Source organism: Microcebus murinus, chromosome 9 (assembly GCF_040939455.1).
Source record: "Microcebus murinus isolate Inina chromosome 9, M.murinus_Inina_mat1.0, whole genome shotgun sequence".
NCBI lineage: Eukaryota > Metazoa > Chordata > Mammalia > Primates > Cheirogaleidae > Microcebus > Microcebus murinus.
In genome coordinates, this window is record NC_134112.1 from 85,788,923 (window position 1) to 85,810,903 (window position 21,981).

Genomic DNA, 21,981 nt, shown 5'->3' on the forward strand with positions numbered 1-21,981 from the left:
CTTTCTCAAGCCATGGAGCTATTTTCAACCCTTCAGTGACTGCTCCAACATATCTCCAGTAGGCAAATTTCCCCATCCCTAGTATCCCATTAAAAAGTGGACTAAGTATATGAACAGCAGCTTTTCAAAAGAAGACAGAAGAATGGCCAACAAACATGAAAAAATTCTCAACATCTCTAATCATCGGGGAAATGCAAATCAAAACCACAACGGGATATCACTTAACTCCAGTGATAATGGCGTTTACCAAGATGTACAAAAACAATAAATGTTGGCATGGATGCGGAGAGATAGGAACACTCATACACTGCTGGTGGGACTACAAACTAGTACAACTTCTCTGGAAAGTAGTATTGGAGATACTCCAAAGAGCTAAAAGGAGAAGTACCATTTGATCCAGCAATCCCACAACTGAGCATCTATCCAAAGGAAAAAAATGACATTCTATAAAAAAGACATCTGCACTAGAATGTTTACAGCAGCACAATTCACAATCATAAAGATGTGGAAACAACACAAGTATCCATCAATATATGAGTGGATTTATACAATGTGGTATATATATATATACCATGGGGTACTACTCAGCCGCAAAATACAACGGTGAACTAGCACCTCTTACATTATCCTGGATGGAGCTGGAGCCCATTCTACTTAGGGAAGTATCACAAGAATGGAAAAACAAGCACTACATGTACTCACCATCAAATTGGTGTTAATTGATCAACACCTATGTGCATATTTAGTAGTAACATTCACTGGGTGTCGGGCAGGTTGGGAGAGGGAAGGAGGGAATAGGTATATTCACACCTAATGGATGCAGTGTGCGCCATTTGGGGTATGGACATGCTTTAAGCTCTGATTCAGGTGGGGCAAAAGTGATATAGGTAACCTAAACATTTGTACCTCCGTAAAACGCTGAAATAAAAAATTGATCAATGAACCAATAATTAAATATAAATAAATAATAAAATGGCATTTAAAAACATATTTGCTTAAAAGGCAAAGTAAATCTACATACAATCAGCACTCCTGAATAGTTTCCACTTGATTTTTATGTTTAACAAATTGGTTTTTTTACACGATTGTATAGATATTTTGGCAAAGGAACATCTTCATGTAGTTCTGTTTGAATGGGAATTTATACAAATGATTTGGATTTGGATAAATTGGAAAAGTTGTCAGGTGGAGTGCTGTGCCTTTTGCCTGGATCTTCCTTCCTTTATCTTTCATCCTGAATTTTTCCCCTAGGAGTTTCTTCTATCTTCACTCTGGGTGGTCGCAGGTGCACAATGGGAAGAAATGGCAGCTCTATTCCAGGGATTAGACTGTTCCCTATGGCCATGGGGAAGATGACAAATAATAAATATTCAACAATCAGCAGAAAGATACAGTTGTTGGCCATTAAAAAATTGCTCTGACCTAAAGTTTTTTGTATTATAACAGCCTGTATACCTTTCTTGCTAGAATACTGATACTTTCACAAGCCGCAATGCTTCATTCATTCATTCATGTATTGAGCATGTATTGAGCATGCTCAATACATTCAAAGCATGTATTGAGCACCACAACATACTATCTCATTGGAATGGTTATGGTGAACACGGCAGACAGGATTGTTTTCTCATAGACTTTGAATTCTAGTGAGAAGAGAAATCGACAAGTAAACAAACATTAATTCAGATTATGATAAGCTGATATGAGACATAAACTAGATGGCAAGATAGAGAGTAGTTGGGGAGGAGGTAGACATTCCACTTTTCACTGGACAGGGAAGGATCCTCTCAGAGGAAACCTCTGAGCTGAGATATGAGGAGGGAAGTCCGCCCTGCCTAGAGCCAGTACAAGATTGCAATCAGAGGGAAAAGCAAGTGCAACTGCCCCAGAGGCAGGAAAGTCTTGGAATCTTTGAGAAGCAGTGGGGAGGTCTGCAGGTCTGACACAGGAAGAGTGTGTGGAGCGAGGCACAGGTGTGGTTGGACAGGCTGTGAAGGACAGCACAGGGCCTAGAAGGGCCCGTCCTCATGCCTGTGCTTCCCTGTAAGTGCAGGGGGATCTCCTTGGTGGATTTTTAAACAGGGTGCTAGTATGATCCCTTTAAGAAGTTAAAAGAATGTTGGGATGCAGTGTAGAGAATAGCAAGTTTATAGCAGGGCTCTCAAACTTCAGCACATATCAGCCTCACCTGGAGGATCTGTGAAAACACAGATTGCCGGGCCGCACCTCCAAAGTTACTGAATCAGTGGGTCTGGGGTAAGCCTTAAGAATTTGCATTTTCAACCAGTTCTAGGTGCTATGTTCTGAAATGTGTCCCCTCAAATTCATATGTTGAAGTCTTAACTCCCAATGTGGTAGTATTTGGGAGGTGGGTCTTTAGGAGGTAATTAGGTTTAGATGAGGTCAGGAGGGTGGGGCCCTCATGATGGGATTAGTGCCCTTATAGAAGAGATACCAGACCACATTCCCTCTCCTCTCTTCACTCCCTCTCCGTCCCCACAACCAGTGAGGACAGTGAGAAGATGTCTGCAAGCTCTCTGTAAGCCAGGTACAGAGCCCTCACTTGAACCTGACTATGCTGGCACCCTGATCTTGGACCTCCAGCCTCCGGAAATGTGAGAAATAAATTTACATTGCTCAAGCCATTCAGACTATGGCATATAGCTAGGGCAGCCAGAATGGACTAAGATACAGGTGATGCTGATGATGGAGTGGACACCACACTTTAAGAACCGCTGCTTTAAAGAGACTAGAGTAGATCCACAGAGACCAGCTAGAAAACTACTGCAGGGATCTGGGTACAAATGGACATGGCAGGGTAGTGTCAATAGGAGGAGATTGAGAGGGGACCCATAAAAAACAATTACAGTGATACAAAGTTGTAGTCCCTAACTAAATTGTACTCTAAACTTTGCAAATAAATTCTCTAAGCCTTGTGTAAACATTAGTTTATTTTTCTTTTAAATGTTTAAAAGTTACCAATCAAAAGGTTTAGATAAAATGGGAAAACTGAGTGGTGAACATTTGCTCTGACTTAGGTAATGTGTAGCAACATATTAGCTAACAAAATACAATTATCAAAAAATTCCATTGTTGGGCTGGAAAGAATGGCTCAGGCCTATAATCTTAGCAGTCTGGGAGGCTGAAGCAGGAGGACTGGTTGAGGTCAGGAGTTTGAGACCAGCCTGAGCAAGAGCAGTGCATCATCTCTACTAGAAACAGAAAAATTAGCCAGGTGTGGTGGTGTGCCCTTGTATTCTCCACTACTTGGGAGGCTGAGGCAGGAGGCCAAGGTATACAGGGGTCACAGTGACATGTAAAATAACTCCTTGTGAATGCAATAACCCGCAAAATCCTGATGGTGGGAAAGTATAGAGGGCAAGGGATGGTGGTTTCTTAAATAAAGTATGTGGGAAGAAGAGAAAGGGGAGAAAACCTGTACTTTTGTATATTTTCAAAATATTTCATGATAAAAAGATTTTTATAAAATAAAATACAAAATTTTGGTGTTTTCAAATAAAGCTTAATAGGCAGGGTGGATTCAGGTTTTGTGATCTTGAAGTAGTGTAATTTAGGATATTCTTTCTAAGAAAAAGAATACAAAGTATTGACAGGCCCACCCAAGTCAGGATGCCTGAAAGTTAAGCTTTCTCAGCTCCATGATGCGTCTCATCTCCCTCCATGAAGGACGCTCTGTGGCTCTGCACCACGTGGTTGCTGCACACCCTCTGCTCACCTCCACTGGGCCCCACAGCAGTGCTCCTCTCTGAGCGTCCGTGCACTGGCCTCCTCCACGTCTGCCAATGTGTCTTGGCTTCTCCCACCCTTTGGCTCATCCTCTTCCTGTGCCCAGAAAGTTCCCTGCATGCCCACCATTCTTGGAATTCTTGTTTTCCTTCATATTTGGACCTGATATGTTAATTGCTTCTTTCTCTCTTTCCTATATAAATTCATGGGCCACTGTAGAAGGGATGAAATATGGACACTATCCCTAGTTCATTCTTCTTCTAGAAGATAATTTTCCCTCAATTTTGTATGCATTTATTTTTAACAAAGTAAAACTTGTTATGCACATATATTCATCAGGCAAAAAAAAAAAAAAAAAAAAAAAGAGAAAGATAAAGAGAGAGAGAGAGAAATATAGTTTCCTAAAAGTCTAAAAGGAGGAATAGATCAGTAAATACATGAAGCTAAAAAGTGGCTAATCAGAGGCCTTATTACACCTGCTGGGGTTGAAAAACAATAGCCAAAATTCCTTCCAACAGCTTGGAGCCTGTTTTCCCACTCCTTGACCCTGTGCTGGTCATGCACCTTACCTTGACCAGTAGAAGGTGGCAGAAGCAACATTGCACACATTCTGAGAGTAGGCCACCCAGAATGCTGCTGCCTGGTAAACAAGTCCAAGTGAGCCTTTTGGAGGAGGAGAAACATTCCTAAGCCCACTCAATGGAAACCTGAACACGTCAACCAGCCCAGCTGACACCACATGGAGTCCAGACAAGCTTATCAATTAACTCCTGCACAAATTGCCAACCAACGAAATCATGAGCCTATTAATGGTTGTGACAATAGCTTATCTGTTACAAGAAACAGCTAACTGATATATCTTCTTAATCTCAATTGTGTAATAATGACCTTCTCTCTTCTCACTGACTCATAGCTTTCTTGGTTCTAAGAGAAATATTACCAAGAGCAATACATCTTTCTTAGTCTGTGAGTCATGTGAAAGTTGTCAGAATCAAAAGTGAGTCACAATTATTAAAAATAAAACAAAAAGACAAAAACAAAATCTCAACAAAAAGAGCTGGGCTCTCCATGAAGAGATTTCTTAAGTTTGTATGCCTGGTAACAAAAACTATCACAAATGACTGTAAAAATCAGAAATTACACTAAGGCCACTGCATCCCTACACAAAAAATATTAATAATTCTACAAGGACATCTGAATAACAACTATTTCTCCAACTACATACTCCCATCATTCTTATAATTGATCTTTGTAGCCAAGGATAAGTATTTCAAAACACTTATGTAATCATCCTCATTTTTTCCTTTATAAGCTCTTGTCTTCCTTTACTCCCCTGAATACACAGGTAATTTACTGTGACATGTATATTCCCATTGCAGTGCTATACTCCCGAACACAGATCTTTTCTTCTAGAGAGCCTTCTCTGCTTGCTATTTAGCTTGACAGTCACAAAGTGTTTACTGATTCAACAATATACTGCTGTGTCATTGGGTACAGACTTGGACAATAAGATTCCCCATGTTTAGGTTCATGAGACTTCCTACCACTTCCTAGTAGCCACTAGATTATGAACCATGCATGCATGATGAACACTGAGGAAGGCAATTTAACCTACATTAATAAAGGGTGTTAAGAATTTTCACTTATACGTGCAAAATATTATGCCAATTGGTCCCCATGGGCTATGTCATAACCCACAGGCTAGAGGTTAATATGCATCTCAGAATTCCACCAAAGCCAACCTACGTCAAGTCAGAACACATAAATCACAGAAACCCACTACTGCAGGATGAAGGTGATGCTGTGGCATGCCACAGGCCTATGTCAGCTTCCTTGGACTGCTGATGCCCAACTAGACAGAGCTGAGGCTAATCAGGTGAGGATTTGACCGAGAATTGCAACTTTTAAAATGTGAGATATTGCTCACCTCTACACTCTGGACCCCATATCACAGAGGAAAGATACAATCACAAGGAATGAAGGCCTTCATCTTTTTCCTTCCATCGTTTTTTCCTCCCACCCTCTCTCTCTTGCAGTCTCTGTTTCTCTTTCTCATCTCCTCTAGCTGGGTTAGTTTTACACAAAAGAACTTCAGCTTTCCAACTTTCAGCTATGTGCAATTTGTTTACTCGAACAAAAAAACCTCCCATTATACCATGATCCGAAGAGAACTTTGCATGAGGCTGCCTTGCTAAAATTTAATTAACAGTAATCATTAATCGTACCAAATCCTGGAATGTTTTTCTATTTTAGCCAGGGTAGGGGAACTACTGTGGCCCATCTCCAGGTCCTCCTCTTGCAGCCTGTGCAAGCTTCTTAACCAGGACTCAAGACTCTTACCTGCTCACTCACCACCCTCCCTCACCAACCATGGCCACCTTCGTGGAGCTCAGTACCAAAGTCAAGATGCCCATCATCGGCCTGGGCACCGGGATGGTAAAATGCAAATCTTTGGACACTCCGCTTCCCTGGAGGGGGACCTGGGGGTTTTCTCCTCTCTGCATTCAGCTGGAAAGTCCTTAGCCTGGGCAGTGGTTTGGCAAGATGAGATTCAGCCCTAGAACCAGGACCCAAGTTGCTTTCTTTTCTCAGGGTTTATTCAGGCTGCAAATCTCCAAGGCTGCATGAGAGCTTCTATAGCAAACTTTAAGCTTCAAGCAGGGGCTGGACTTAAAATTGTTACCCAGGGAAATTTCTCTAAAACACTCCTTGGATCTTCCAGACTTAAGGGGGCTCAATATTTAAGGAGTCTTGGCAATTTTCTATATGCTGGGTGGCTGAGAGGTAAGGTTGCAGAGCTCTGAATGCCCTGGTACTTCTTGCTGGCGACGGTGTGGGACTTTGATCAGCAGCTTGTTACAAATGCAGAGTCCCAGGCTGCACCCCAGGCTACTGATTGGGGGTCTGCACATTGACAAGATCCCCAGATTCCCATGCACGTTAAAGTGAGACATGCTGAGACCACAAAGGACCTGGGCTGGGGGTCAGAAGCTCTGGTTCTAGCTGGCTGTGTAAATGTCAGCAGACAAAACATGGCAAGGCAGTTCCCGGTGCTCAGAGAGGCAGATCCTGAGCTCTCTTGGGGTGAGTTTGGCATTGTTCCTCTTCTTCTTACTCTGCCTTCTTTGCCATTTCCATCGATGGGTAGCACCTCCCTAACTAGGTACCAGGAGCAATGCTTGGATTTCCTGTTCCTTCTTGTCCCTCACGGCTAATCTCCTGTAGAGTCTGCCTCCTTTACTTTGTCCTTGTTTGCACCCACGTTCACCATCTGTTCTCCTGGGCTGGAGGGCAGGAGCCCTTTGTGTGTCAGTGCTGGGCCTTTCTCAGGGTGCCTTCCTGGTCATCCTGGGTGAGCAGGTGAGACTCGTTTGTTTCATTCTCAGCTTCTCAATAGCTACATCTGCCCATATCAGAGTGTGGCAAAGAAGCAATGCAGATCTCCAGGGAATCTGCTCACCCCATACTCATTCACTAGAAATGTTCAGGATTTCTGAATTAGAGGTAAGGATTATGAATGGAGCCCCTTTCAAGATGTGGGGATGATATCCTGTGAAAGGACTGTGTGGGGCTGAGAAAGGGTGTGGTGTCTGGGGCGGGGAACGCCGGGCTGGTTCTAGGTTGCTGGCAGGGCTCCATTCCTTGTCCTGGTGGTGGGGTGGCTGCACATCTCTGTGTTGTGTACTTTCCAGCATGTGTGCATTTCACAGTAGAAGAGATTTAAAAACAATTTTGTGGGATTTCAGTTTTACTGGCTTTTCTCACTGCTTGGCTTGGCTGTGTTTGACCAAAATGTGATGTTTGTAGTATTATATTTTTCCATTTCTCTTTGCCCTTTCCTTTTCTGAATGTGGAATAGAAACTCTACTCCAAAAAGTTTTTTATGTCTCCTTTTCCTGAGTCAAACATTTTCTGAGGCAGGAGGATCACATGAGCACAAGAGTTCAAGACCAGCCTGAGTGATGTAGTATAATCTTGCCTCTAGATAAGTAAGTCAGTGAAAGTGCATGTGATGGGCTTTCCTTTTGCTTTTGCTTTTCAGTCTCCCCCAGACCAAGCCAAAGAAGCTGTGAAGGTGGCCATTGATGCAGGGTATCGCCACATCGACTGTGCTCCCGTCTATCAGAATCAGAGTAAGGTGGGGGAAGCCATCCAAGAGAAGATCCAAGAGAAGGCTGTGAGGCGGGAGGACCTCTTCATCGTCAGCAAGGTACACGGGGCTCCTCTGAGGGGGGACTTCCCTGCAAGGCCGGGGGAAGTAAGTGGATCTGCTCAGCAGCAAGAACTCCCTGGGCCTCTCCTGTAGGGACTGATTGTCCACCGTCTTCCTCTCTGCCTGTATAACAGAGGTGGGTGCCATGATGTCCACACTGCAGACCAGCACTGGGGCAGGAGATGCTGCCGCTCCCCTACACCCGCCTGTGGGTTGGTTTCTTGTAGTTACCCAGAGTCCAGTTATTCAGAACCCTAATGAGGCCCCTGTTCCCTGCCTGGGGGGTCCATCTGCCCAGTGGCAGTCAGAGGCTGGGGTGCAGTGAGGGCTTCATGCCGACCCCGCCTCCCAGCACTGCAGTCTCAGTGGTGCCGCCCTGAGTTCTCAGCCAGGGAGTGTTTTGGAAAACAGTGGGGGCTTTTTTGTTCTCACATAGGAATTTCTTCTTGCTTCAGTGTGGTAAAAGGAGAAAGGGTGTGAAGTTCTTATATCGGGGGAGAAAGATTTCTTACACAGAGTTTAGGATAGAAAGAAGTACAAAGTGTATTTATTGGAGTGAGAGAGAAGAAGAGAGTGGCCACAGCACACAGGAGGGAGTGAAATTGCTGGCAGCTGATGGAAAGTTGCTTGGAGTTTTAAAGGGTAAAAGGCGTTTTTTGTTTTTGTTTTTGTTTTCTGCTTCAGAAGACTGATAACAGAAATAGCGGAGAAGTTGTTGCAGGTTTTCTTTATTTTTTTTTTTCATTTATGTGGCCAGCCTCTCAGAGTCCTTTCAATCTGTCTGGCAAGAGTGGAGGCAGAGAGCTTGCTCACACCCTGCTGTCTACTTAGGGCTCTTCAAAGCTGAGAAAACGAAACATGTAGAGAGAACGAGTTAGGCACAGGTATGTTTTTGTTTTGTTTTGTTTTGTTTTTGAGACAGAGTCTCACTCTATTGTCCCAGCTATAGTGCCGTGGCGTCAGCCTAGCTCACAGCAACCTCAAACCCCTGGGCTCAAGGGATCCTTCTGCCTCTGCCTCCCGAGTAGCTGGGACTACAGGCATGCGCCACCATGCCTGGCTAATTTTTTTTTCTATTTTTAGTAGAGATGGAGGTCTTGCTTTTGGGCAAGCTGGTCTCAAACTCCTGAGCTCAAACAATCCGCCCGCCTTGGCCTCCCTGAGTGCTAGGATTACAGGAGTGAGTCACCACGCCTGGCCCCACAGGTGTTTTAATGAAAAAAAAAAGTGGGTCTTTTTGTTGTGAGTTTTCTCTTCAAAGGGGGAATTATATGTTGTGAGTTTATTTCCCTTACTTTCTGTTTGATAATTTATTTTCTTCCGTTAGGTTATTAGTAAGACCACCTTTCCAAAGGTGAGTTATGAAATGTCATAAATAAAGAAGTAGCTGTTGGGTGTGAGGGGTAGAGGGTCACTGGATCTGTTTAATATGCAACTTGCCAAAAAACACTAGTTTCAGGTATTTGGAAAGTACGCACGTGTGGTAGGAGCAATAGACCCCAAGGTGTGCAGCATATAGAAACTGCTGGTAAAGTCATCCGTAGGGCCAACAGGCTTGGAGATAGCACAGTGAAGAGAAAGGACCCTCTGCTCCCTAAGGCATAAGCATGCTTGAGATTTGGAAGCTAGACACAAGTCCTGCTCTCAGACAGGCGACAGCTGAGGAAGAGAATTACACCGGAAAATAAATATTAAATCAGTAGCCACACTTGCAAAATGATATCACAGACATGTACAGTACTGAGAGAGGTCAAAATAAATGGCCTTCAAGTCTTAAGAAATGTCATTGACCTGCTGAGCCCTGGTGACCTACCATACTGGATCATGTATTGTAACCTATTTTGTTATAAATGTCCTGGCCCCAGGTTAGATCAGGGGCAAATCAAAAAGCAGGAGGATGAGAATGATGGGGCCTCTGTCTCCCAGTCTCAAGGCTCAGCGCTGCCCTCTTTGCAGTTGTGGCCCACCTTCTTTGAGAGAGCCCTCGTGAAGGAAGCCTGTCGGAGGACCCTCGAGGACCTGAAGCTGAGCTACCTGGACCTCTATCTGATTCACTGGCCGCAGGGATTACAGGTTTGAGCTGCCTCCTTGCTCAGTGTCTAGTTTCTGAGCAGAAGCCAGAAAATGGCAGCTGTGCCAGGGCTGGGGGTGGCATGGGCTGGAGAGGAGGACTTGCCTTGCAGAACTGTGACCTGCAGGTGGTCTGGAGGAGACTATGGAGCAGAAAGTCCTGTCCTGGAAGGGGGCCAAGCCACATGTGGCTGTTGAGTCAGCCAAGTGCCTGGCTGTAATTGATGTTATATCTGAGAGAAACCATGATTTCTGGCAGCCCAGACAACTGGCACTGCCATAGCACCTTTGTCTTGATTCTATGTTCGGGGTTCCCCTTCCAGGAGAACTCTTGGAATATTCTTGCATAATACTATTTCAGGGCTCAACTCTCTTATTAACGAAAGCACGCCCTAGGAGTGGCATGTTGGAAAAAAGTCCAGCTGTGGTATTGCTTGAAGGTACTAGCCAGTTGTAATTGAAGAATCCCCACTCATTGCCTGGGGCTTTGCCCATGCCTGCTCTTGAGAGGTTGGGAGGGACATGAATTCACAGCTATGGTGATGATGGCATGCCACCCCTCACTCCACACTTCTAGAGATGTCAAGGATAGAATTTTGCCAATATCTTCCCTCAGAATACTGCCTTAAGAGCTAATCCTTATCTACTGATCCTAAAATTAGAGTTTGCCCCCAAGTATATATGGGATCTAAGTGTATGAGGTTAATGTCCCTCCTGATAATAGTGGCTTCTGGAATGCTCTGACAATGGATTTTAAAGTAAATCCATCAGTTTCCAAAATATAAGGATTTACATACTCGGGTTGGCTTATATAGATAGTTTGAAAATGTGGTGTGCAGGTGTGAGTCATGATTCTGATATCTTGTTTAGTGAAACCAAGAGTCTGGATACACATCCCGGTAAACTTCTTGTCCTGCTTTTGCAGCCTGGGGAGGACTTGTTCCCCAAAGATGACAAAGGCAATATTGTTGGCGGTAAAACAACATTCTTGGATGCCTGGGAGGTAGGTTCCAGCTTCTTCTAAGTGTGCTGGAGAGAACACCTTCCTCCAGTCTTCCATGAGACTGCACGCTGGTATGCAGGAGCCCACGATCCTAATGCTGTCTAACGTCATCATTGTCATTCTCTAGTTCTTCCTCTGTTTCCTCATTGCATTTGGCTTATGGGTCCATCTGACACTATTTAAATTTCAAGGCTAACACTGAGTCCTCAAATCAGAGTGGAGATAGAATCTGCCACAATTTGGCTGACACACATTTTTCTGAAATTAGAAGGAGGCATTTGCAGTAGAGATTTTGGCCTAGGCTTGCAGGTATTAGCTGAGTAACCTGGGGTAAGTTATTGAATTTCTGTAAGCCTCTGTTTCTTCGTCTTAAGAAAGAAAACTATTATAATCTATACTAATAATACATATCTCTCAGGATGTTGTAAAGATGAAGACAACTGCCATGCCAGGAACTTTAGTCATGGAGCCCATTTATCATCCACCCTAGGAGGCAGTGTTATTCCCTTTTATATGTGATGACATTGAGATCAACATAGGATGGTGACTGGTCCAGGTCATGGAAAAGTGTATGGAAGAGCTGGGAGGGGACCCAGGTTCACTCTGGCTCACAAGTCCAACCACCAAAGCCATGTGCGCAGTGCTTCGCACACAGTGAATACAAATCCAAACACCTCTCAGATCCAATAATGACCTGTCTTACATAACTTATATTGAATGTTGTATTAAAAGATGAAGGTTTTTCTTTGGTAATTTCTTTGTAAGGTATTATATCTTCTTATAAATGTTAGTAGAGAACAAAGTGAATGGATATGTTGTCAATGAATAGTGACAGAAGGACTCAAAGAGTTAATTGTGTCATTTTCTTAGCTGTTTGTGTGGGGCACATGTCGGGAGTTTACATTGTTTTGCAACCTGAAAATGTATTAAGCCTAACCTCCCTTAATTTATTAGAATTAATATGTTTAAATCAAATGTAACTTTTCTGTGGATAGTTTCTTCAAAAGTATTTATCCACAAGCACAGTATTCTTGCTGCTTTGACCTCTAACAACTAGCAGTAAGAAAATTTAGCACAACTGATGTGCTTACTGAGGGAAAGGGTCAGATTACAGAGAAGTACTCATTTCATGAGGGCAATGCTAGCGATCTTGTGCATTTGAAAGGAATGATCTTTGGCAAGTACAGTTGTTTCTCCGTATCCATAGGTTCTGCATTCAAGATTTCAAGCAACTATAGATTAAAAATTTTCAGAAATAAAAGGATAATACTACAGTAAAATGTGATAGAAATTTAAAAATACAGTATCACAACTATTTACAAAACATTTACATTGTCTTGGATATTAAAAATAATCTAGACGTGATTTCGTGTACATGAGAGGATGTGTGTAGGTTATATGCAAATACTATACCATGTTCTATCAGGAACTTGAACATGCATGGATTTTAGTATCTGCAGAGGTGGATGTTGTCCAAGAACCAATCGGCCACAGATATTGAGGGTCAACCATGAATCATTAAATTTGCTTATTTTTAAAAAATATATACAGCACCTGCTAAAATGAAGTGTGGAAAATCTGTCTGTATCCCATGGGTGGGTTTTTTATTTTGTTTGCCTAATGACATTTTTTCCCAACATACTAGTTTATATATAAATGGCCATATGTGTTTTGTATACATATGCTGTGTATTTATCTGGCTTGATTGCCAGTGGAAACAAATGGAAGTACATACTCTTCCCTACTGGTCTGTTTTATTTGTTTGTTTGTTTTACTGATATATAATATTTTACATATGTATAGGATACATGTGATAATTTGTTGCATGCATAGAATGTGTAACGATCAAGTCAGGGTATTTGGGGTATCCATCACCATGAGTATGAATCCTTTCTATGTGTTGCTAACATTTCAAGTCCTCTTTTCTAGCTACTTTGAAATGTACAATGTATTGTTGGTAACTATAGTGTCCCTAGTCACCAATGGGACATTAGAACTCATGTCTTCTAACTGTAAGTTTATATCCATTCATCAACCTCTCTTCATTTCACCCTCCTATCCTCATACCCTGCTCAGCCTCTCGTATCTATTATTCTATTCTCTATCGCCATGAGATCAAGTTTTTTAGCTCCTACATATGCATGAGAACATATGGTATTTGTCTTTCTGTGCCTAGGTCATTGGCATAATGACCTCTAGTTCCATCCATGTTGCTGCAAATGATATGACTTCATTCTATTTTATGGTGAAATAGCATTCAATTGTACATGCACCACATTTTCTTTATCCATTTGTCCACTGATGGACACGTACGTTGCTTCCATATCCTTGCCATTGTGCATAGTGCTGCCATAAACATGCAGGTGCAGGTACCCTTTTGATATACTGATTTCTTTTCCTATGGGGAGATACTCAGTAGTGGGATTGCTCAATCCATATGGTAGTTCTATTTTTAACTTTTTGACAAATCTCCATATTGTTTTCCATAATGGTTGCATTAGTTTACAGTCCCACCTAAAATGTTACCTTGAAGTTCCCTTTTCTCCACATATGGATAGGTTTTAAAGACTGGTCTGAAGCTCTCTGGGTTACGTATAAAAGCGAAAGAACAAAGTACTACCAGCCATAATAAAGAGCCATCTGTAATGTGACCAGACTTGCTCAGCAAGGATATGCCACTTGTAGTTCAGTTTGGCAAGTCAAAATTAGCAGTAATGAAAAAGCAACAATTCATGTTACTAAGAGCCATACTAAATAAATTATTAACAATATGATCTCTCATGAGCAAGAGACTATAAATAGAAGTCAATCAAATACTCTAGGGAAACTTAAGAAGGCATTAATATGTCATACATGTGTGCTACCTTCCTTATAAAATTAGGTATAAATCCATGATGACATGTGACAGAACACTATTATTATAAGCTGTGAGCTGGTTGACCCACGTACTAGAAGGGGGTTCAAATTACAACTTGAAACTCCTGTTCTTTTTAAAAATTTTACATACTGTTTTTGTCTTAATGACTACACAAGTCATTATCCAACTATATATAGTCTTGGATACTGTTTGATATATTTACTGAAATAAATTTATTAAGATTTACCCATAAAAAAAGATATTTCTTTTTGAGAGTGCCAAAATTGTAGCCATAAAAAAAGTTGAATTCTGGTACTGAACTATAGAAAAGATTAACATATTTCTTTTCCTGCCATGAAAAACTTCCCGTTGGAGAAAAAATTGGGGAAGCATGGTTCAATGAGCAGTATAGTGGTTTGTGTGCATGGACTCAACCCAGGGAATATTTTATCATTAAGAAAGAAAATTGTGGCAAGATTCACAAGAAGCTTAAGATTTCAGTACTCATCTTTGCATTAAATCTACCAGGAGGGCTCTGTCATATCTATTACCCTGGCAAACCATGACCTCTTAAATATCTTAGGAATTATCCATTGTGAGATGCGGTCACTAGCATACTTATAACCTCAGTTGCACAAGATGTTTTACCCTAGTTCTTATGATGATATTAAGTGTGACAAGTGTCTCATTGTCCTCTTCAAAATGGACCCTGATGTCCACAGTGCTATGTCTTCTGCATGAATACAAGAACGATTGCTATGCAAAGCATTTTGAAGTTATGAAAAGATATTGATGATCAAGGTCAGAGGGTCTGATCTGAATCAGACAGGATTGAAATGGAAGCGCTGGATGTTTTGATGGACCTTGGACCCAGAACATGTTCAGTAGAAACCTCCTTGACCACCCAGAAGCAAAGAGGGGCCAAAAAAGTATAAGGAAGTCGAGGTGTATCATATGGACAAATTAAACCTGACCTATGCCACACAAAAAAACTGTATCTTCATATTACCTCAGTGCCCACTTGAGATTTTCTGGGACTTAAGTTCTCACCAATTCTAAACTCATTTGCCCAGTTTGAAGACGTTCATCGTCTACCCTAGTGGTTTTCAACATTGGCTGTGCATTCATGTCACGAGAGGAAATTCAAATCACAGTGTCTAGGCTGCATCCCAGAAGAAATCAGTAAGAAGCTCTGGGAGTGGAAGCTGGGCATCAGTATTTTTGAAAAGTCTCAGGTGATTCAACATTGCAGCCAGAGCTGAGAACCATGAGGCAAGTGTGCCCTGAACTCACTGTGCTTCTTCCTGCCTCTGAACCCCTGCTCCTGCATTGCTCCCTCAGTGCTCTTCTTTTTCCTCTCTTGTCTGCAAGGTTTCTTGTTTTAAACTCTACCCTTAAGGTCTCCCCTGACGACTGCAGTCCATGTGAATCCCTTCCTTCTCTGCCCTCCCTGCTTCTCAGTGCTGGGCCACTGTCACGTTGAGGCAGCCTCTGTGTTGTGGCTGTTTGCTCCATGGACAGGAACCCCAGCACTTTACTAGGACTGTAAGGATCTCAGAAGAAGGAAGCACATGGTGTACTTTAATATCCCTACAACTACTGGCAGGACCTGGACATGGTATAAATGCCTAGTAAATACATGTAGATTTTGGGTTGCTGCTAACCCATATGGTATCTTTGGGCAAGTTTGCAAAAGGCTAATAATCTCTAAAATAATGAGATTCCATTCTTTGACGTTGACATAGTTTCTGAAGCATAGAGTACAGCTGGGTAGGTGGAGAATTTACCAGATTCCAGCCCCACACAGTCCTGGGCTGGGCACTCTGCCAGGGCACAATGTATCTGTGTGGCCGTCTCCTACTGCGAACCACACTGTGGGTGGTGAGGCACAGAGTCACCCAGAACCAGACAAATGATGCTCCTTCCCATGCTGCAGCCTTGTCCCAGTTTACTCAGCTCCTCCAGGATTGGGGAAGGCGAGAACAGCAAGCCCATAAAAAATCTTTCCGTTTCATTCCCAGCATCCTTGGGGCTGGGAGGGGCAGTAGGGCTGGAATTGATGCCAATGGGCTCCCCAGCCTGGGCTGCAGTTGCCTTTCACTGCTGCAGCCCACCCTGCTGCGGTGGATGCTCTACCTACATCTCTCCAGAGACACTGAGGCAAGCCAGCATCCCTGCTGTCCCTCTGGGTGCACAAGAGGTGTCCCTTTCCTGACAGGCCCTGGAGGAGCTGGTGGACGAGGGGCTGGTGAAAGCCCTTGGCATCTCCAATTTCAACCACTTCCAGATCGAAAGGCTCTTGAACAAACCCGGACTGAAATATAAACCAGTGACTAACCAGGTACATTCTGTCTGGGAAGAGGGCAGGGATTTGGGCCTATTACTGCTTATATGTTTGGAGGCCAGTTCGATGCTACCTACTGAGTCTCCCCTCAGTGTCAGTGATCGGGGCGCTTCGGGAGCTGTGAGACTGCTCTCGGGGTGGGTTAGCAAGTGTGTCGGTGGGCAGGTGCTTGGCCTTTGCTTGGTGGTCTTTCTCTCTGTGTGTAGAACCCAGTATGAGAAACTCACATAGCAGGCCGACTTCCCTGGTGCTGAGAACTGTTTGCTTTTGCAGATCGAGTGCCACCCATTCCTTACACAGGAGAAACTGATCCAGTACTGCCACTCCAAGGGCATCACTGTCACGGCCTACGGCCCCCTGGGATCTCCAGACAGACCTTGGTGAGGCTTCTGAGTGGTGGGTGTTTCTGTTGATATTCTTAAAAATATTATCTTATAATTGATGTATTTATCAGACTACTCATCAGAAGGAACAATGTGTCTAAGTTAATGTGTTTGGAGCAGGCAAATAAAATTAGAATGGGAAAAGATGAGAATTAAAATGGTGACATGCCTGACCCTCTGAGAATACTCCAGTTCATGCACCCAGGGCTGGACTGGACCAGACTCTGCAAAGCGCTGATGCTCAGAGCCCATGTGTGGTCCCATAGGAAGGAGCCAAAGCTTTCAGGTCTTCCTGCCTGTCTGGCTGATCGAGAGGCTGTGATGATTCTCCTGGAGTCATCATCGGAGTGATGTCCATCTGCAAAGGGTAACCATGGTTATTATTCACATCCACCATCTTTCTCCTACAGGACCAACCCAGGTTTCCCTCCTCCACTGGAGGATCCCAAGATTAAAGCAATTGCTGCAAAGCACAAGAAAACCACAGCTCAGGTATATTATTTTTGGTTTCTTTTTTTTAATTCAGGAATTTTTTTTCCAGTCTTGTGTTTATGCCATGTTCATTAAGTTCCTGAAGGGGAAGGAAACAGGAGATGAAGCCCACAAATGTGCTTCTTTGAAAGTCTGTTGGAATCTCCAGGAAATACAGGGACAGTCACAGAAAGAAGGATCACCTCTAACAGCTTCCTGAGAAGATTTATAACCCAGGGACAAAGCATGGCTTTGGGCTCATAAGATCTGGCTCCAGATCCATACTCTACAACTTATCAGAAATATGATGCCCAGAGCCATTTTCCTTACTTCTAAACAAGGAAAATCATAGGGTTGTTGCTAGGATTGAGGGAGTTAATCAAGCAGAGGACTGGAAGTGTCTCTGACAGTTGTTAAGTGCTCAGAGAACACTAGCTGCTGTAACTAAAGCCACAATGAGCTGGAGGGATGTTTCATTTTTCCTTTCTGCAGAAGGAGGGGTCTTGTAGATCAGTGGAAACATGATGGCCCCTTTCTGCACAGGTTCTGATCCGGTTCAATATCCAGAGAAATGTGGTTGTGATCTCGAGGTCTGTGACACCAACACACATTGTTGAGAACTTTCAGGTAAGATCCCAGCTGCTTGGCCATGCTGGTCCCAGTGGAGTAGGTCAAGGGGACCCTCTCACCAGGCTTCTCAATCCATTTCTGCATTGTCTGTGGCCCTACCCCCTTCTCACCACCCTGCCATTCTCAGTCCGGGGAGCTACCTAGCAGAGCTGAGATGACTGATCCATGGGCTAAGGACCGGTCCCTGCCCTCTGGTGGAGGTGAAGCCCTGTCAGGTCTGAGCCCCGCTGTGCCTCACACCACTGAGGAAACCCCTGGATTCCCCTGAGCAGTGAGGTCATGGACCATACACAAGAGCAGACTGGCCTGGCCTAAACGCCCATCTGCCAGCAGCAGACGAGGTGTGGACTGTCTGGAGCACTGTCCTCTGGGAGAACCCATCAGGTTCTCACATTTAACATGCACACCTGTGGTTAAATGTCAGCCTGGTCTCCCTCCCTTTGCAACATTAATTTGATAAGCACTGCAGTCTGTGTAGGACTTAATTTAGAGAAAAGTTTGTAACCAGTGAACATAACGTATGAACCTTCTGTGTCCAGTTTGTGCTAGGATGTGAGCTCACTCCGTGCTTGAATGGCTGGTGGTCTGAAATGTCAACAGTAATTGCCTTACCAATGATACAGTGGAACTGTCCTCTTCCCAGGTCTTTGACTTTACACTGAATGAGGAGGAGATGGTGACCTTACTCAGCTTCAGCAGAAAGTGGAGGGTCTACCGCTGGAGCATGTAAGTGGCATGAGGATGATTTAACTAGTGGACCACCAGGAGTCCACCATTAGTCCTCCCTGGATGATTACAACAATCTCCTGTGCAATCTCAGTGCAGAAGTCGGTCTGGTTCTATTAAAACATATGCCAGATCAAACCCCTCCTCTGCTCAAATTTCTGCAATAGCCTGCAATGTCTTCTCACCCCACTCGAAGCTAAAATCAATGTCCTACCTGTGGCCTACGCCACTCTGCATGTTCTGAGCTCCTAACACCTCTCTCTGACCACATCTCCTTCCTCTCTTGCCCTCACTCATTTTGCTCCAGCCTCAATGCCCCCCTGCCGGAATGCTCAAAATACCATTCCACCTCAGGGCCTTCGCACCTGCCATTACCACTGCCAAGAATAATTTCCCCCCAATATCCACAGGGCTCCTCCCTCACCTCCTTTAGGTTTCTGTTCAGTTGCATCCTTATCAGCAAAGCTTCTCCTGATGCACCCACATAAAACATCAAGCCCACTCCCCTCCAGCGCTTCCTACCCACGTTATCCTGTTTTTCTGTATAGCATTTGTTACTTACTGCCTCACAGAGATAGTTTGAGTTGACTTATTCCTGTTCTCCCTCCCTGGATTATAACCCCATGGAGAATTATATTTTGTATCATAGAATAACCCAAACACCTAGAAAAGGCCTGACACATAGAAGATGACCAGTAAATATTTGTTGAGTGACTGCATGAATGGACGCCCTGTATACAACCTGGTGACGACTTGGTCCCCTCTTAAAATCCTAGCTCTGCATCCAGTAGGTCATATAATGAACAGCAAGTAGGAATGGGTCTGTCCCCATATGATTCTCAGATACTCCAATTTTAATTATTAAAACTACCAGAAAATAGCATTTGAAGAAAAGAATTATCCCAGCTGCCTTCCAATCTTCCAGTTATACCTTTACATTAGAACATTAAAACATAATGTCAGAGAAGAAACAGGCAAGGGACCGGGGTGATGGTGGTGCAGGAGCAGAGGAATGATCAGATTCTGCGTATAGGGGGAAAGTAGAGCCCAGTGAATTGTTAACAAATTAGGAATCAAGGGTGCCTCCAAATTTTCTTTCTTTCTTTTTTTTTTGTTTCCCTGGGCAACACAAGAAGGGATTTGCCATTTGGTGGAAGACTTCAAGAGTTTGGTTGGAGACATTTTTGTGATGTTTATTAGATATCTAAGAGGAGGTGTCATACAGGCAGTTGAGCATATCACTGTGGAGTTAGTGGGGGAGGGTCTGATCTGCAGAAAAGTATTTGGCAGTGAGGACAAATGAGTGGTATTTAAGGCCACACATTCTGCATAAATAGGTAGCTAGAAGAATTACTCTGTCAGTTATGGGATACTCGAGTTCTAGGCATTATTTGAATGCCTCTTAAAGGAGGTAGGAATAACTTTACCCTAAATTATTTAAATATTTATAAGTACTTAAGAGAAAGTTTTACTCTGCCTATGTGATGATTCTAAATCTCTTTTCCGCCATTACTTTCTGATAAATGTACCTAATTAAACAAATCAAAGATATATGTCTTTGGGAAGGTGACTTCTAGTATTTGCTACTTCCAAATCCCAAACCCCAATACAATGACAATTGAAATCTTTTCTGAGTTTTTAAAGCCAAAACATGAGTTTTCACTTTTTTAAAAACTTTTTTTTTTGAGACAGAGTCTCACTGTGTTGCCTGGGTTAGAGTGCCGTGGCGTCAGCCTAGCTCATAGCAACCTCCAACTCCTGGGCTCAAGCAATCCTCCTGCCACAGCCTCCCAAGTATCTGGACTACAGGCATGCACAACCATGCCAAGCTAATTTTTTCTATATATTTTTAGTTTGTTAATTAACTTGTTTCTATTTTTAGTAGAGATGGGGTCTCGCTCTTGCTCAGGCTGGTTCAAACTCCTGACCTTGAGTGATCCTCCTGACTCGGCCTCCCAGAGTGCTAGGACTACCAGCTGAACCACCGTGCCCGGCCCACTTTTTAAAAATCTTTTGACTATCTCCAGCCTTATTTGAATGTAATGATATTCCACATCCTTCCTGCCAACAGTCTACAGGTATCTCAGCAACCTGTACCCACCTGCCAATTGTTACTTTTATCCGAAGTCCCCAAACAACGGCTATGTAGAGTAAAGAGGAATGGCGAATATAAATGTGTCTGTCCCCCAAGATGAGCTGCTTCTCCTCCTGTGAACATCATTTCCCCTGGAGGCAGTGGATTAGAGGGGGTGGGGGTCATGAGTAAATCCCCCTGGCTTCAAATCCCAGCTCTACCACTGATTTATGAGCTGTGTGACAGCGGGTAAACTTACTCTTTCCCAAGATGGCTTCTTTACAAAGTAGGAATGATAATACTAATCACAGCTAACATCCACTGAATGTTAGCTGAGCATGTGCCAGGGTCCTAGGCCCTTTCCCTGTGTTACTATGTCACTTAATACTCACGACAGCCCCTAAGGTGCTATTTCCCACCTCACCATGTGGTGAGAGTGAGGTGAGACAGTCCTGGAAGGCACCTAGCTGGGCAACAGGTGCACATAACCTGTCATTGCGGGTTTATTCTTGTGCCCTGGTCCCTCCTTGCCTGGCCTCCTTCCTAGCACGGCCCTCACATCAGCCTGAGGGAGGGTCAGGTGAGAGCACCCTTCCTGTGTGCTTGCAAAGTCTCTGGGGAGGCACCTGAGAGAACACACCAGAGAAGAATGACTTTTAAACCTGAATTGTTGTTTTTGTGGAACAGGTTCTTTATGCTTGTTTTTTCTGTAGGGTTTCTCATTTGGAGGATTTTCCCTTCAATGAAGAATATTGAAGCTGAGTGTCCTGATGGAATTACCCAGTGGTTTTTCTCTCTACAATGAAGTGTTACTCTCTCCACCTGAGCTGCCTTTTAGCTAAGCTTGTCTGAAATCACACGGAGCCTGGCCCTGTTGTAGGCCAGAATCCAGGCAGTGTTGTATCTAGATGCACATGTTCAACTAGGAGAAGATTATCACAGAAAAGCGTGGCTCGGATAAGGAAATGACAATTGGTTTTCACTTATTTGATCTGAACAAATGGTTGTCAAACACCAGAAACTGTGGTAACAATGAGGATGCAAGGAATCAAATGAATAAAACATAATAACAGTAATACGCACGTGTTGAGGGTTTACTATGCACCAACACAAATCAAAGTGCTCTTCATGTGGGTGTAGAAATTGAATCCTGGAAACAACCCTTTGAGGGAAGAGCCCTTATTGTTCACGTGTTGCAAAAGAGGACACAGTGGGGCTAGGGGAGACCAGGGAACTTGCTCTAGGCCCCCCAGGAGTGAGAGGTGAAAAAGCTCTACAGGAGTGGGGTCTGGGGAGATCCTGTGATTTCCTGTCTTCATTTTCCCAAGTCCTCCCTGGCCCCTTCCCTCCCTGTCTTTCTGCACTCTTGCCCTGTCTGGCTCTTCCCCACTCCACCCTTAATATACCATCACACCAAAGCATCAATCGCGCTGGTGCCAGAGTCTGCAGAAACCACAAAGGTGTCA

General features: G+C 43.6%; 1 protein-coding gene and 1 long non-coding RNA gene across 3 annotated transcripts; one reads left to right on the forward strand and one right to left on the reverse strand.

Annotated features, from left to right (window-relative positions):
* Positions 1–1,038: 1,038 nt before the first annotated feature.
* LOC105860196 (uncharacterized) lies at positions 1,039–4,463 on the reverse strand. Its single transcript, XR_001148908.2, has 2 exons — positions 4,314–4,463; positions 1,039–1,335 (listed from the first exon to the last, which is right to left on the reverse strand). It is a non-coding gene; the product is annotated as an uncharacterized LOC105860196 (long non-coding RNA).
* Positions 4,464–6,011: 1,548 nt separating this feature from the next.
* Positions 6,012–21,591, forward strand: LOC105860191 (aldo-keto reductase family 1 member B10-like). 2 transcript variants are annotated; one of them, XM_012744741.3, is made up of 10 exons: positions 6,012–6,180; positions 7,787–7,954; positions 9,884–10,030; positions 10,953–11,030; positions 16,106–16,228; positions 16,505–16,611; positions 17,025–17,106; positions 17,629–17,712; positions 18,359–18,441; positions 21,229–21,591. In XM_012744741.3, exons 1-10 carry the CDS (start codon positions 6,115–6,117, stop codon positions 21,269–21,271), a joined length of 981 nt encoding a protein of 326 aa, XP_012600195.2. In that variant the 5' UTR covers positions 6,012–6,114; the 3' UTR covers positions 21,272–21,591. The 2 variants fall into 2 exon arrangements, with proteins under 2 accessions (XP_012600195.2, XP_012600196.2); XM_012744742.3 differs by having other exon boundaries at positions 9,914–10,030.
* Positions 21,592–21,981: the final 390 nt, after the last annotated feature.